Source organism: Eretmochelys imbricata, chromosome 9 (assembly GCF_965152235.1).
Source record: "Eretmochelys imbricata isolate rEreImb1 chromosome 9, rEreImb1.hap1, whole genome shotgun sequence".
Lineage (NCBI taxonomy): Eukaryota > Metazoa > Chordata > Testudines > Cheloniidae > Eretmochelys > Eretmochelys imbricata.
The window spans coordinates 54,154,128-54,170,519 of NC_135580.1; the positions used below are offsets into that span (position 1 = coordinate 54,154,128).

Below are 16,392 nucleotides of genomic sequence, written 5' to 3' on the forward strand. Positions count from 1 at the left end.
TGCAGAGGGCGTGTGGGGCGGTTGTCATGGTAACCGAGAGGCCAGGGCGGCGTATGGGGCTCCGGACGTCTACGCCGAGGTTAGGGTATGTGGGTTGGGGCTCGAGGCCTGACATCCCCCGGACCTGCCTGCAGCCAGGCCGCTGTCCCAGTCTGTCGGCAGGGAGCGGTAGTGGGGGTAGAGCAGGGGGCTGCCTAGGCGCTGGCTACTCCCCCGCCCCCTGGGACTATAGCTACCTTCCCTGCCCCGACCTCCCTGGGACTATAGCTACCTCCCGTCCCTCTGCCTGCCTGCCCTGGCCTCCCTGGGGCTATAGCTGCCTCCCTGGGGCTATAGCTACCCCCACCCCGCCTCCCTGGGGCTATAGCTACCCCCACCCCGCCTCCCTGGGGCTATAGCTACCTCCCGTCCCTCTGCCTGCCCCCCCACCTCTCTGGGGCTATAACTACCCCCACCCCTGCCTCCCTGGGGCTATAGCTACCTCCCCTCCCTCTGCCTGCCCCCCACCCACCTGGGGCTATAGCTACCTCCACTCTTGCCTCCCTGGGGCTCCCTCACCCCCCTGGGGCTATAGCTACCCCCACCCCTGCCACCCTGGGGCTATAGCTACCTCCCATCCCTCTGCCTGCCCCCCCCACCTCCCTGGGGTTATAGCTACCTCCCCTACCCCTGCCTGCCCCCAGTCCCTCTGGGGCTATAGCTACCCTCGCCCCCTGTCTGCTCCATAGGTGTTGGAACTAGGGGTGAAGGGGGTGCGGAGCACCGCCTGGTTTGAAGTGGTTTCCCTGATTTACAGCAGTGGTTCTCAAACTGTGGTCATCCACAAGCTCCATTCAGGTGGTCACAGATAGTTCCGTCTTAAGGTGCGTTCCTGGGCGGCAGCACGCAAGAGAATGAAGGGCCACCCACAGGGCCATCCTTTGGCATACGCAGCTGTGTAAGGCACCACGTAATTTGGGGCTGAATATGCGGCACTGGCTCTTCCATCCCCCGGCTAGGCCTCCTGCTCCTTCCCCGCCCTGCCCCATTCGACCCCTTCCCCCAAGCCCTCACCTCTGCTCCGCCCAGCCCCACCTCTTCCCGCCCCTGCTCCGCCCCCACCCCCCCCATTCCACCCCTTCCCCCAAATCCCCTTCCACGGGCGACGTGGCCCATGGGGGTACTAGAACTGGCAGAAGGGATCAGGCCCGGCCCCGCTCTCACCAGTGGCGGCGGTGGGAAGCAGAGCGACCCAGCTCCAGCCTGTTCTGCTGTGCCATCTCCAAGCCTTGTTGTTCCGCTTCCTGCTGCTGCCGCTGGTGACTGCAGGGGCGGGCCCGACCCCTTCCTCCAAGCCCCCTTCCCCAAGAGACAGGGCTGGGAGCTGGGGGAGTGGAGCAAGCTGGGGCCAGGTTGCTCTGCTTCCCGCTGCCATCCGTGAGTGCAGGCCTGACTCCTGCTGCTGGGGTCAGGCCCCCTGCTAATGCCCTGCGCTGCCCTGGGCATCCTTGCCCTGCTGCTGCCTCCCACAGCATCTGCCCCTGTGGCCCTGCAGCCCTTGAGCGCAGCTCCCGCCGTGGAGGGGCCAGCCCCACAGCAGAGCAGCTGCTCCCCCACAGGTGCTCGGGCTGCGTGTGGCACCACCATAGTTAGGGGTGGCCCCGGTGGAGCCACACAGGCATGGCTAATTAGGTGCCTAGATCCTGCAGAAGAAGCACATGTAAGGTGAGAGAGTGGCCTTGGGGGGAATAGGAGGTAGGTAGGAGGAGGCAGTGGGGCGAAAAGATGGGGTGGGGGGAATTTGGGACAGGCAGGGCTGCGTCAGCCTGAGAAAGAGGTGACTTTCCCCAGCTCCAGGGCTGCAGCTGCCAGGGAGAGACACCCTCCACCTCCTTCCCAACTCCAGCTCAGGGGCTGCCGTGGCAAGGGAGAGAGGGTACATCCATCGCATTAGAAAGGTAAGACTACTGGTATTAAAATATGAGTTGTGTGCTTTTATTTGTAGAACAAAAAATGTTAATTATTATTACGTCTTTTTAATATAGCACTTTTATCCAAAGCACTTTACAATAGTTAGCTAATGGTACAAACAACATTTGGAAAGATCATTAAGTGGTCCGCTGAGACCCTCAGCAATTTTCAAGTGGTCCTTAAAAAAAAAAAAAGTTTGAGAACCACTGATTTACAGGGTTTACAGTTTTGTTTAATGGCTTTCAGCCCCCCCACTATAAAAAACTGTTCCAGCACCTATGGCCTGCCCCACACCTCACTGGGGTTATAGCTACCCCCACCCCCTGCTTTCTGCCTGTGGCTCTACCTGCCCCCATGTGCCCCTATCTCACTGGGGCCCATTGTTACCCACACACATACTGGCTGCACCCTAGGGTTGTCAACTCTGTCTGAAGCTATTCCGGGAAAAAAAAAATTTTCCCCAACATGATGTAATGTCATTTTCTTAAAATATCCTATTAAAATCACCCGGATTGCTTTCAGTAGTCACAAGGAGATCAATGCCAATTCCAGGAGACTCCAGGCCAATCCTGGAGGGTTGGCAAGCCTGCTGTACCCCCACAAAAGCACTCGCTGCACACTGGCTGCCCTCCGGCTCCAGGGAGGATCAAGTCAGAGCCATCCCTAGCTATTCTGGGGCCCTCCGCAGCCCCTCGATGGGGGCAGCTGGCCCCAGGCCTCCGTGCGGAGGGAACTGGCTTTTGGGACAGGGGAGAACCACCCCCCCAGCACTCACCAGCGGCTGGAGCTGGGCTGCTGCATTTGCCACCACTGGTGAGTGCAGGCCCAGCCCTGCTTCAGTCCTCAGGGGAGTGGGGCCCGGACTGGGAAGGGGTGGGGCAGGAAGAGGCTGTGTGGAGCAAGGGCTTTGGGGAAGGGGTGGAGTGGGGGCGGGGCTGAGGCAGAGCAGGGGCTGGGGCTGGAGCAGCATACAGCTGCACAGGGCACCAGGAAATTTGGTGACCCAAATTTCCAAAATTTCCTGGTGCCCTATGCAGCTGCTTACTTTGTCTATGGGTAACGACAGCCCTGGATCCAGTCCTGAAAACAATTAAAGATCTCCAATCTTTAACAATGTCCCACCCAGAGGATGGGAGCAGCGGACTCCATGGGGACACTCCATGCTGGGCAATGCCCTGCAGCTCTTATTCAGAGGTTAAAGTAAGAGGGGCTTAGGGAGCAGAGTTCCCTCTCCTGTTCCTGGCTTAGCTAAACAGTGCTCCCCCACAGCTGCTCCTCCTCCTCAGCTTTTACAAAGGGTTCCTCTCCTATTTCAGGTTAGTTTAACTGCCAAACCAGGAACTGGCAATGGGTAGTACTGATGCTGCTTCCCACGCTTGGCTACTGCTCTAGAGCCACTAGAGGCAAAAACAAAGCTGCCCTGATAATGCACCCTGTGAGCTCGTGTTTCTCAGCCAATAATCTAGGAATAAATAAAGGAGGGAAATGATAGTCTTGTGGCACTGGACTGGGACAAAGGAAATCTGGCTTCAGATTCTCTGTCACACTGCTACATTATTAGCTGGGCGCAATAAGATAAAGGAAGCTTTTAGCACTGGCTCTGTGTACTGGCACACAAAGACAACTTGTGTTTGTCAGATCTGGAAAATGTTCCTCACTAGCCTGCCCAAACTGACCACCAATGTCCTTTACACTCAATGTCTTGCATTCTGGTAACACCCATTGTTTCATGTTCTCTATGTATATAAATCTGCCCACTGTATTTTCCACTGAATGCATCCAATGAAGTGAGCTGTAGCTCACGAAAGCTTATACTCAAATAAATGTGTTAGTCTCTAAGGTGCCACAAGTACTCCTTTTCTTTTTGCGAATACAGACTAACACGGCCGCTACTCTGAAACCTGTCATTCTGCACTGTTATTTCCTGCCTTAATGGTGTAACACTAATATCCCCAGTTTGGTATCCAGCAAAGACAGAACCTAGGAGGCTCCAACAAACACACCATTACTGGCGCCTACTCAAAGATCACGCTGTATACCTGCACCACCACCCTCTTATCTGGCCACTTAGCCCTGGTCTACACTACGAGTTTAGGTCGAATTTAGCAGCGTTAGATTGATTTAACCCTGCACCCATCCACACGATGAAGCCATTTACTTCGACTTAAAGGGCTGTTAAAATCAATTTATGTACTCCTCCCCCGATGAGGGGATTAGCGCTGAAATCGACCTTGCTGGGTCCAATTTGGGGAGGTGTGGTTGCAATTCGACGGTATTGGCCTCGGGAAGCTATCCCAGAGTGCTCCATTGTGACCGCTGTGAACAGTGCTCTCAACTCAGATGCACTGGCCAGATAGACAGGAAAAGGCACGCGAACTTTTGAATCTCATTTCCTGTTTGGCCAGCGTACCAAGCTGCAGGTGAGTGTGGATCTCAGCAGCAGAGGTGACCATGATGGAATCCCAGAATCGCAAAAGAGCTCCAACATGGATTGAACAGGAGGTACAGGACCTGATCGCTGTATGGGGAGACGAATCTGTGCTATCAGAACTCCATTCCAAAAGACTAAATGCCCAAACATTTGAAAAAATCTCCAAGGGCATGAAGGACAGAGGCTATAACAGGGACCCGCAGCAATGCCACATGAAACTTATGGAGCTCAGGCAAGCCTACCAAAAAACCAGAGAGGCAAATGGCCATGCGGGGTCAGAGCCCAGACATGCCGCCTCTATGGTGAGCTGCATGCCATTCTAGGGTGTGCAGCCACCACTATCTCACCCCTGTGCTTTGACTCCATCAATGGATTATCACGCAACAGGGATGCGCATTTTGGGGACAAGGAAGATGAGGAGGAGGAGGAGACTGAAGATAGCACACAGCAAGCAAGCGGAGAAACCGTTTTCCCTGAGAGCCAGGAACTGTTTCTCACCCTGGACCTGGAGCCAGTACCCCCCGAACCCACCCAAGGCGGGCTCCCGGACCCGCCAGGCGGAGAAGGGACCTCTGGTGAGTGTACCTTTGTAAATATAATACATGGTTTAAAAGCAAGCGTGTTTAATGATTAATTTGCGGCCAATACAGCTACTGGAAAAGTGTGTTAACGTGTCTGGGGATGGAGCGAAAATCCTCCAGGGACATCTCCATCAAGCTCTCCTGGATGTACTCCCAAAGCCTTTGCAAAAGGTTTCTGGGGAGGGCAGCCTTATTCCGTCCTCCATGGAGGGACACTTTACCATGGCAGGCCAATAGCACGTAGTCTGGAGTCATTGCATAACAAAGCATGGCAGTGTATGGTCCTGGGGTTTACTGGCATTCAAGCAACATCTGTTCTTTATCTCTCTGTGTTATCCTCAGGAGAGTGATATCATTCATGGTCACCTGGTTGAAATAGGGGAATTTTATTAAGGGGACGTTCCGAGGTGGCTAGGGTGAGGGGGTTAGTTGAGTTTGTGCTGCATGTTAACCTGAAAATCGCAGCCCCTCCTTTTAAATGGCCAACCCATTTTAAAGAGCCAACCCAATGGCCATTTGGTATGTGAAATGAGGGCACTGCTGTTTGAAACCATTCCCACATGTTAGGAAGTTTAAAGAAGCCAAAAGACTGTGGTTTACCATGGCTGCCTGCAAGCCGAATTCTGTTGCCTGCCGGCCCTGCGTGTGTAATCTCTCACAGCAAACTGGCAGACCCTCAATATAAGAGGCAAAATGCGACCTTGTACCGAATGCACATGTGCTATGTAATGTTAACAGCAAGGTTCACCCTGAAAGAGTCTACCCATTGTTCTCTAAAATGTCTTTTTAACTACCACTATCCCTTTTTTTCCCTCCTGCAGCTGCAAATGTTTCAACGCTCCCCCTATCATCTCCATCCCAGAGGCTAGCGAAGATTAGAGGGCGAAAAAACCGCACTCGCGATGTTCTCTGAGCTCATGCAGTCCTCCCACACTGAAAGAGCCCAGCAGAATATGTGGAGGCAGACAATGTCAGAGTCCAGGAAAGCACAAAATGAACACGAGGAGAGGAGGAACGAGCGAGAGGACAGGTGGCGTCGGTGTGGTGAGAGGAGGCAGGATGCAATGCTGAGGCTACTGGAGGATCAAACTGATATGTTCCGGCATATGGTTGAGGTGCAGGAAAGGCAGCATGAGCACAGACCGCTGCTACAGCCCCTGTGTAACCATCCACCCTCTTCCCCAAGTTCCATAGCCTCCTCCTTTCCATTTTCTACTTTTAAATGTCCTACTATTCAATTAAATTGAGAGTATCTTTGTTCTTGTATTATGAGAAAAAGTAAATAGGTGGGCCCAATTTATATTCTCTATCTAGCATTGATTATTTTTATACTTCAGTTGGTGTGCAGGAGGCGCTGGGAGGGAGGGAGAGGACTTGAGCAGTGGGGCAGCTGGCAGGCGGGAGGCGCTGGTGGGAAGAGGAGAGCTTGGCTGCCGGTGGGTGAGTCGGCACCTATGCCAGTCTTTTCAGTCTCTTGTCATATGGAAGTCTTTTGGTGCCTCTATTTAATTTTTGTCCCCCATCTCTGACTCTTCCTCTCTCCTATGAGTTATTAACAATCTGCTATATAGATATAACTCACAAAATTTTGGCAGGTTTCTTAAGATGTCCAGTAATCTATTCTGGAAATTAGGGCTGTCGATTAATCGCAGTTAACTCATATGATTAACTAAAAAAAAATTAATTGCGATTTAAAAAATTAGTTGTGATTAATCTCAGTTTTAATCGCACTGTTAAGCAATAGAATACCAAAAAGAAAAGGAGTCCTTGTGGCACCATAGAGACTAACCAATTTATTTGAGCATGAGCTTTCGTGAGCTACAGCTCACTTCATCAGATGCATACCGTGGAAACTGCAGCAGACTTTATATATACACAGAGAATATGAAACAATACCTCCTCCCACCCCACTGTCCTGCTGGTAATAGCTTATCTAAAGTGATCATCAGGTTAGGCCATTTCCAGCACAAATCCAGGTTTTCTCACCCTCCACCCCCCCACACAAATTCACTCTCCTGCTGGTGATAGCCCATCCAAAGTGATACCAAAATAGAATACCAATTGAAATTTCTTAAATATTTTGGATGCTTTTCTACATTTTCAAATACATTGATTTCAGTTACAACACAGAATACGAAGTGTACAGTGCTCACTTTATATTATTTTTGATTATCATTTTTAGAGTGAAAATATTTGTAAACAAAATAAATAGTATTTTTTCAGTTCACCTCATACAAGTACTGTAGTGCAATCTCTATCATGAAAGTGCAACCTACAAATGTAGATTTTTTTTGTGACATAACTGCACTCAAAAACAAAACAATGTAAAACTTTAGAGCCTACAAGTCCACTCAGTCTTACTTCTTGTTCAGCCAATCACGAGGATAAACAAGTTTGTTTAAATTTACAGGACATAATGCTTCCTGCTTCTTATTTACAATGTCACCTGAAAGTGAGAATGCGTTCACATGGCACTTTTGTAGCCGGCATTGCAAGGTATTTATGTGTCAAATATGCTAAACATTCGAATGCCCCTTCATTCTTTGGCCACCATTCCAGGGGACATGCTTCCATGCTGATAACACTCGTTAAAAAAATAATGCATTAATTAAATGTGTGACTGAACTCCTTGGGGAAGAATTGTATGTTTCCTGCTCTGTTTTACCCATATTCTGCCATATATTTAATGTTATAGCAGTCTCGGATGATGACCCAGCATGTGTAGTTTCTTTTAAGAACACTTTCACTGAAGATTTGACAAAACTCAGAAAAGGTACCTGTGACGGGTTGGATCACAGAAATTGCCTTAGGGCTGCCAACTACTTCTGCCCCTGCTTTTCCTGCCAGCTTGAGACTCCAGCACCCTGTCTTGTTGAGCCAGACACGCCAGTCTGCTCCAACACAAACTCAGGGTCTGAACCACGTGCCCCAAAGCTGCAGGCTTAACTGAAAGCAGCTTAAGAAATGTTCATGTCTTTAACACTCAGATGCCCAACTCCCAATGGGGTCCAAACCCCAAATAAATCTGTTTTTTATTCAGATATTTTATATATTTATACTCATAAATTGTTCGCCCTCTATAACACTGATAGAGAGATATGCACAGATGTTTGCCCCCCCCCCAGGTATTAATACATACTCTGGGTTAATAAGTAAAAAGTGATTTTATTAAATACAGAATTTAAGTGGTTCCAAGTAGTAACAGACAGAACAAAGTGAATTCCCAAGCAAAATAAAATAAAACATGCAAGTCTAAGTCTAGTACAGTGATAAAACTGAATACAGATAAAATCTCACCCTCAGAGATGTTTCAGTAAGTTTCTTTCACAGACTGGACGCCTTCCTAGTCTGGGAACAATCCTTTCCCTTGGTACAGCCCTTGTTTCAACTCAGGTGGTAGCTAGGGGATATCTCATGGTGGCCGCCCCCTTTGTTCTGTTCCACCCACTTATGTATCTTTTGCATACGGCGGGAATCCTTTGTCCCACCCCTCCTTCTCAATGGAAAAGCACCAGGTTAAAGATGGATTCCAGTTCAGGTGACATGATCACATGTCTGTAAGACTTCATTACCCACTTGCCAGCCCACAGGTATACAGGAAGACTTACAAGTAAAACAGAGCTATCTACAGGTAATTGTCCTGGTTAATAGGAGCCATTAAGATTCCAAACCACCATTAATGGCCCACACTTTGCATAAGTACAATAGGACCTCAGAGACATTGTCCTAAAGTAGGTCTAATCCTTAGACCCAGGTATCAGCAATTTCAGCTCTGCAGTGTGTAACAAGACTCTCAATTGAATCTAAATTAGCTCTTTTATTATACCATGGAGAGCAGAAAGATCAAATGATGTCCAGGACCCACACCACCCTCTCAACTCATTGAGCTTTGGAACCCATGTCCCTTGCTTAGCGAGTGCCATTCAGTTGAGGGTGAGCCCCTCCATTGGGGTATGCCAGGTACAGTTCTGCTGCCCTTGTTTCACACAACAAGGAAAACAACACTTTATTACTCCTGCCCCAATAACAAGGAGACTGGAGAATCCAGCCACAAGTGATCATATGGGCAAGCAATCCCATTATGCTGAGCACCTAGGCAGGGTGGGTGTATCCATGCAATCGAGATCAGCTTCTGAAGTCTTTATCTTTAGCTCACCACTAGATGTCAGGGGAGAGCTTATTCAGACTTTGCTTACACAGACAAGTTGTCTCCTCCCCTTAATTCAAACCTTGTGCCTTGGTTTTAATCCAACCGGTCATAAATAACAAGAAATTGGTGAAAAAAGAGTTTTTTAATGGTTAAATAACTGTGAGCTTTTCCAGATCAGTGGCTGTAATTTGCAGCGGAGTATTGTTTATGAAAAAGTCTCTAATGCACTGATACGTTGTATGATTTTTTCCATTTTTTAAGTAAAAAGAAATGTTTGGGCCTCCATTTGGTTATGTGGTACCCTCATCGAGCCTGGAACACAAAAACTATGCCATATATACATCAACCAAACAACCCAGACTCAGATGTAGAGTTGACAAATCTGGAAATCAACAGTTGGGTGTCATTGTACCCCCCATGGCACTGATTGAGCAAAGGCTTTAAGCACATATTCAGACTTATACAGAGAGTTAAGTGCTTTTCTGAATCAGAACTGCTACAACCCTGATCAGAAACCATCCTTAAAATAAAGAGCAGCATCAGTTTCATTCATGTTTTCCTTTTTCTTTTGCAGTGAACATTGAAGCACACACCTAGTAGAGCTCTGTAAGGTTTCATTTTGTTCAGCCAGTAGCATGAGCTGGGATGACTTATGTTGCAAAAAAGTGTGGCATTCGTTTTCAGCCTCCATCCATTATCCTGATCTATGAAGATGAAAATAAGGATAGAGCACGCCAGCGCATCATGCCTATCCGAAACTTCTCCAAGTTCTCAGGTACAGTATTCTTAATTTTGGCATCCCACAGCCTCCTTCCGCAAAACAGCAATGGGGTAGGAGTGGGAGAGATGGCAGCTGGGCACCTCTTCAGGACTGGTAGGTTTCTTCTCACCAGCTCTGTATGGGAGGTTGTGTAGTAGGACTACTCTCTGGAAGTGGAATACTCAATGTTCTCCAGGCTTGGAGCTCAAGCCAGGAAGCTTCCCAGCCTGACCTGTCTAGTTTATAAATGAGTAGTGGGACTCCTAGGGCAGCACCTTACCCCAGAGAATCTTTGGATAAAGATCATTTATTTATTTATTTAAGAATTGTGTGCTTGAGGACAATTCTTGGGAGGGGGAACTTTTTTTCCAGATTGCAGCAGGGCTGCAGAACAGCTGAAGAATAACCCTCGGCACAAGGCTTACCTACAAGGGGTCTCACTGCGGCAGCTGCAAAAATTATACAGTTTGCTAAGAGGCCATTTGCAGGGACAGAGTTTGGCCCAGACCTTGGAGCAGATTCATCAGGAAGAGACCATGGACCCAGAGGAGGACCTGAACAAACTGGATGACAAGGAGCTGGCGAAAAGGAAGAGTATCATGGATGAGCTGTTTGAAAAGAACAGGAAGAAGAAGGATGACCCAGATTTCACCTACAATGTTGAGGTTGAGTTCCCACAAGATGAGCAGCTGGAATCCTGTGGCTGGGATGCAGAGTCAGACAATGAGTTCTGATAATGGACAAGGCCTCCTAGATAATCAGTATGGAGAGACAAAACCCATATTCTCATTACACAGAGAGCACAATTACTGTGTCCATCATATCGCATCAGTCTACAGAGCTTGACTGACCGTGTTTACAAGCCATACAACTGATGCATTTTACATTGATAAATAAGAGATCAGTGCCTGTGGTGTTTTAACAGTTTGGGGAATAGACAAATAATTTTAAAAGTCTTACGTGAAGCTTGATAAAAAGGGACATGGGGATATTGAAAATTATTTTTAAATGGTTAGATTTGTAGCTGTTAAGTAATTGAAATAATTTTAAATCTCTGTCTTTCAGCATTTGTTTGTTTACATTTCATTCATCTTTGGCAAGGAAACTAGACTGATTATTTTTGTTTCTATTCAATTTTATTTTAGTCTTTAAAATACAGCATTAAAGTTGCAAATCTTTACATCTAACTCAGGAGAAGAAACATTCAGATTCTTATTGCAAATATCTAGTATTTTGTTATTAGTTAGGCTGTTGCAAGTGTTTTAATCTGTACTCTGTAAACAAATCAATATTGCAGTGAAAACTTTACCTTTAGATTTCTTGAGTTGTGTTTAAATCTACAATCTCAGTGTTCCATGAATGTATGTTTTCGTATTTAAGAAATAAAATATTTAGAAAACAGATTAACCTTGGAGAGATCATTGACAACTTAGTGATTTGGAATTCATAAGATAACAGTGATTTGTCTCCCTTAACTGTCCAGTATAAATGGTCAGATTTGGGGAAGTTTGCTTTAAAATGGCTGAGCAACAATTTGGGAGAAAGTCACAAGAGTTTATGATACTTTTGGAGTGAAACAAGGTCTTTAGCTGGGCTGCCTTATCAGACTACTACTCCAAAATTGTTCTGAGAACTGCTAGATGGCAGCTCCTTCCAGTAGCTTTTATGTGAAGCCATGGCATCTAAGATTCTCCAAATAGCAATTTGTTCTCAGAAGAAGGCTAAAAGGCCTCCTTTATGCCTCCTCCCTCCCCCCCAGCCACTAAGTGTAAAGATGGTAAAGAAGATAGTGAAGGAAAAGGCCACAGTGATTATAAATCATCTTATTAATTCTCAGGCCTTAGCTCCCAGACCCGATTTAAATGTCACTGGAATGTCTCAAATCTCAACACACATACAAAATGTAGTGCAACAGGGACCTATCCTGAACCAAAATCTAGTGTTGGCTAACCAGTCATCTGGGAAGCTGAGAGGAAAAATTTGCAATCCCTCTTTCTAAGGTGATAAACATCCTCCTGGCAAATTGGGGAGGAAATTCACAAATGCTGTCTATGTTCTACTTGAAGTTTCAATGTTGCTGTTACAAGGGACACACATCAAGGCAAAGTCAGCTGCAACTAAAGACATTCTAGTGTTTTTACAAGATGGCCTAACTATGGGGCCAAAGGCCAACACTTCTTGGAAAGACAAGTCAACAGCTGAAGGCATATTGCACTGTAAGGAAGCCATGAGGTCTCTCTCATCACTATCACATAACAGATTTCTGAGGAACATCACTCTTATCATAATAATAATTAATGGTACAGTCACTCTTTACAGAGCATGGTGTATGCGCCGATGAGTTCTTTGATGGCTGCTGAGTCTGATGAGCAAATGACAGTCCCATCCACAGGTATAGAATCATAGAATATCAGGGTTGGAAGGGACCTCAGGAGGTCATCTAGTCCAACCCCCTGCTCAAAAGTAGGACCCATCCTAGGGTCTAGGGCACAACCACGCACTAGCTATGCTCTGAATCCAAGCAGCAGATTCTTTCTTTCTCTGACATTGGTCATCACAAAGCTCGATCCTGTCCGCCTCGCAATGCGTCCCTCCATCTACAAGCTAACTCTGCCAACTAGAACGGCATATTGCCTCCTTTCTCAGTCATCCACAGAGATTCCAAAGGATACTAAGTCATCATTGCAAGCATCCCGAAATCTGTGCAGTAGTCTGCCTCTCTTTCTAGATCCTTCACGAGCTTCAGAGTACAGCACACTCTTTGGGATCCTGTAATCCAGCATTCACTTGACATGTCCAAGCCACCTGAGTATTTTCTTACTAACCAACATTCCCATGAATGGCAAACCAGCACGATTTAACACTTCCACATTTGTCACCCTGTCTTCCGATCTTATTCAAAGAATTTTACGCAAGCATCTGATATGAAAGCTGTTTAATCTTTTCATAGAATCATAGAATATCAGAGTTGGAAGGGGCCTCTGGAAGTCATCTAGTCCAACACCCTGCCCAGAGCAGGACCAATCCCCAACTAAATCATCCCAGCCAGGGCTTTGTCAAGCCTGACCTTAAAAACTTCTAAGGAAGGGGATTCCACCACCTCCCTAGGTAACGCATTCCAGTGTTTCACCACCCTCCTAGTGAAAAAGTTTTTCCTAATATCCACCCTAAATCTCCCCCACTGCAACTTGAGACCATTACTCCTTGTCCTGTCATCTGCTATCACTGAGAATAGTCTAGATCCAACCTCTTTGGATCCACCTTTCAGGTAGTTAAAAGCAGCTATCAAATCCCCCCTCATTCTTCTCTTCCGCAGACTAAACAATCCCAGTTCCCTCAGCCTCTCCTCATAAGTCATGTGTTCCAGGCCCCTAATCATTTTTGTTGCCCTTCGCTGGACTCTCTCCAGTTTTTCCACATCCTTCTTGTAGTGTGGGGCCCAAAACTGGACACACTACTCCAGATGAGGCCTCACCAATGTCGAATAGAGGGGAATGATCATGTCCCTCGATCCGCTGACAATGCCCCTACTTATACACCCCAAAATGCCATTGGCCTTCTTGGCAACAAGGGCACACTATTGACTCATATCCAGCTTCTCGTCCACTGTCACCCCTAGGTCCTTCTCTGCAGAACTGCTGCCTAGCCATTCAATCCCTAGTCTGTAGCGGTGCATTGGTTTCTCCGTCCTAAGTGCAGGACTCTGCACTTGTCCTTGTTGAATCTCATCAGATTTCTTTTGGCCCAATCCTCCAATTTGTCTAGGTCCCTCTGTATCCTATCCCTACCCTCCAGCGTATCTACCACTCTTCCCAGTTTAGTGTCATCCACAAACTTGCTGGGGGTGCAATCCACACCATCCTCCAGATCATTAATGAAGATATTGAACAAAACCGGCCCCAGGACCGACGCTGGGGCACTCCACTCGATACCGGCTGCCAACTAGACATGGAGCCATTGATCACTACCTGTTGAGCCCGACAATCTAGCCAACTTTCTACCCACCTTATAGTGCATTCATCCAGCCCATACTTCTTTAACTTGCTGACAAGAATACTGTGGGAGACCGTGTCAGAAGCTTTGCTAAAGTCAAGGAATAACACGTCCACTGCTTTCCCTTCATCCACAGAACCAGTTATCTCATCATAGAAGGCAATTAGATTAGTCAGGCATGATTTTCCCTTCGTGAATCCATGCTGACTGTTCCTGATCACTTTCCTCTCATCTAAGTGCTTCAGAACTGATTCCTTGAGGACATGCACCATGATTTTTCCGGGAACTGAGGTGAGGCTGACTGGCCTGTAGTTCCCAGGATCCTCCTCCTTCCCTTTTTTAAAGATTAGCACTACATTAGCCTTTTTCCAGTCATCCGGGACCTCCCCTGATTGCCATGAGTTTTCAAAGATAATGGCCAATGGCTCTCCAATCACATCCGCCAATTCCTTCAGCACTTTTGGTCCGTTTGACGTAAGTCGTCCATGTTTCTGAGCCAAATAGAAGAGTGGATAAAACACATGTCTCATAAATATGCATTTTCACTTTAATTAACAATTTGTTGTTGTTCATGGCTCTGTCTTGCAAAAAAACAAAGTTCCTGGCTGCTTTGCCAATTCTTCTAGTGAGCTCAGCATCAAGATTTACATTCCTGGTAACAGTAGAGCCAAGGTAGCCAAATTGGTCAGCAACATCCAGATGAATGCCATCTAAGTTGGATCTGGTTCTGAAGAGCCTTGCTGCATGATAACAGTCTTCTTCAAGCTTATTGCTAGCCCAAAGATTTTGCACAAATCAAAGTACTTGGTAATAAGATGTTGTAGAGCAACAACACTGTGAGCCACAAGGGCTGCATCATTTGCAGACAACAGGTCCCTTATGATGATGATCCTCACTTTCATCTTAGCTCTTAACTCTTATCAGTCTTCTGGCAATATGCAGATTCCTGTCATGATCTTGATCTGTCAGTTACAAATCCTAATAAAACTACCTTTCAGCTTCACATTTGGTAGATCTCTTCCTCTTTTCACTGAAAGTATTTTGCCTACTTGCCACCTCTCTGTCCAGGGGGATTTCAGAGCTTAGCATGCTTTCAGTGACATCTCAATTATATGTATATCACAAATGATAGTTCTGTGAACTAACCAGCCTTCATTCCTAAGGTCACTACAATCTTCCTCAGCCCTGGTCGACACTAGGACTTTAGGTCGAATTTAGCAGCATTAAATCGATGTAAACCTGCACCCGTCCACACGATGAAGCCCTTTATTTCGACTTAAAGGGCTCTTAAAATCGATTTCCTTACTCCACCCCTGACAAGTGGATTAGCGCTTAAATCAGCCTTGCCAGGTCGAATTTGGGGTACTGTGGACACAATTCGACGGTATTGGCCTCCGGGAGCTATCCCAGAGTGCTCCATTGTGACCGCTCTGGACAGCACTCTCAACTCAGATGCACTGGCCAGGTAGACAGGAAAAGAACTGTGAACTTTTGAATCTCATTTCCTGTTTGGCCAGCATGGCAAGCTGCAGGTGACCATGCAGAACTCATCAGCAGAGCTGACCATGATGGAGTACCAGAATCACAAAAGAGCCCCAGCATGGACTGAACGGGAGGTACGGGATCTGATCGCTGAATGGGGAGAGGAATCCGTGCTATCAGAACTCCGTTCCAGTTTTTGAAATGCCAAAACCTTTGTCAAAATCTCCCAGGGCATGAAGGACAGAGGCCATAACAGGGACCCAAACCAGTGCTACGTGAAACTTAAGGAGCTGAGGCAAGCCTACCAGAAAACCAGAGAGGCGAATGGCCGCTCCGGGTCAGAGCCCCAAACATGCCGCTTCTATGATGATGCCGCTTCTGAATGCCATTTTAGGGGGTTCAGCCACCACTACCCCAGCCGTGTTGTTTGACTCCTTCAACAGAGATGGAGGCAACACGGAAGCAGGTTTTGGGGACGAAGAAGATGATGATGATGATGAGGTTGTAGATAGCTCACAGCAAGCAAGCAGAGAAAACGCTTTTCCCGACAGCCAGGAACTGTTTCTCACCCTGGGACCTGGAGCCATACGCCCCGAACCCACCCAAGGCTGCCTCCTGGACCCAGCAGGCGGAGAAGGGACCTCCGGTGAGTGTACCTTTTAAAATACTATACATGGTTTGAAAGCAAGCATGTGAAAGGATTACTTTGCCCTGGCATTCGCGGCTCTCCTGGATGTACTCCCAAAGCCTTTGCAAAAGGTTTCTGGGGAGGGCAGCCTTATTGCGTCCTTCATGGTAGGACACTTTACCACTCCAGGCCAGTAACACGAACTCGGGAATCATTGTACAACAAAGCATTGCAGTGTATGTTTGCTGGCGTTCAAACAACATCCTTTCTTTATCTCTCTGTGTTATCCTCAGGAGAGTGAGATATCATTCATGGTCACCTGGTTGAAATAGGGTGCTTTTTTTCAGGGGACACTCAGAGGAGCCTGTTCCTGCTGGGCTGTTTGCCTGTGGGAACAGAAATGTTCCCCGCTGTTAG

At 47.3% G+C, this 16,392-nt stretch overlaps 1 protein-coding gene across 6 annotated transcripts; it reads left to right on the forward strand.

Annotated features, from left to right (window-relative positions):
* The first annotated feature begins 14 nt into the window (after positions 1-14).
* Positions 15-11,248, forward strand: CEP19 (centrosomal protein 19). Of its 6 annotated transcripts, none has more exons than XM_077826297.1 (5): positions 15-85; positions 1,831-1,937; positions 7,373-7,458; positions 9,687-9,887; positions 10,245-11,248. In XM_077826297.1, exons 4-5 carry the CDS (start codon positions 9,758-9,760, stop codon positions 10,604-10,606), a joined length of 492 nt encoding a protein of 163 aa, XP_077682423.1. In that variant the 5' UTR covers positions 15-85; positions 1,831-1,937; positions 7,373-7,458; positions 9,687-9,757; the 3' UTR covers positions 10,607-11,248. The 6 variants fall into 6 exon arrangements, with proteins under 6 accessions (XP_077682423.1, XP_077682427.1, XP_077682426.1 ...); XM_077826300.1 differs by having other exon boundaries at positions 63-79; XM_077826298.1 differs by lacking the exon at positions 15-85 and adding an exon at positions 655-937.
* Positions 11,249-16,392: the final 5,144 nt, after the last annotated feature.

Bases quoted from the DNA above. Each gene is read 5' to 3' on its own strand.
- CEP19 (XM_077826297.1), top strand. From the start codon at position 9,758: ATGACTTATGTTGCAAAAAAGTGTGGCATTCGTTTTCAGCCTCCATCC. The intron at 9,888-10,244 runs GTACAGTATTCT...CTTTTTTTCCAG, and splicing joins AAACTTCTCCAAGTTCTCAG to ATTGCAGCAGGGCTGCAGAA.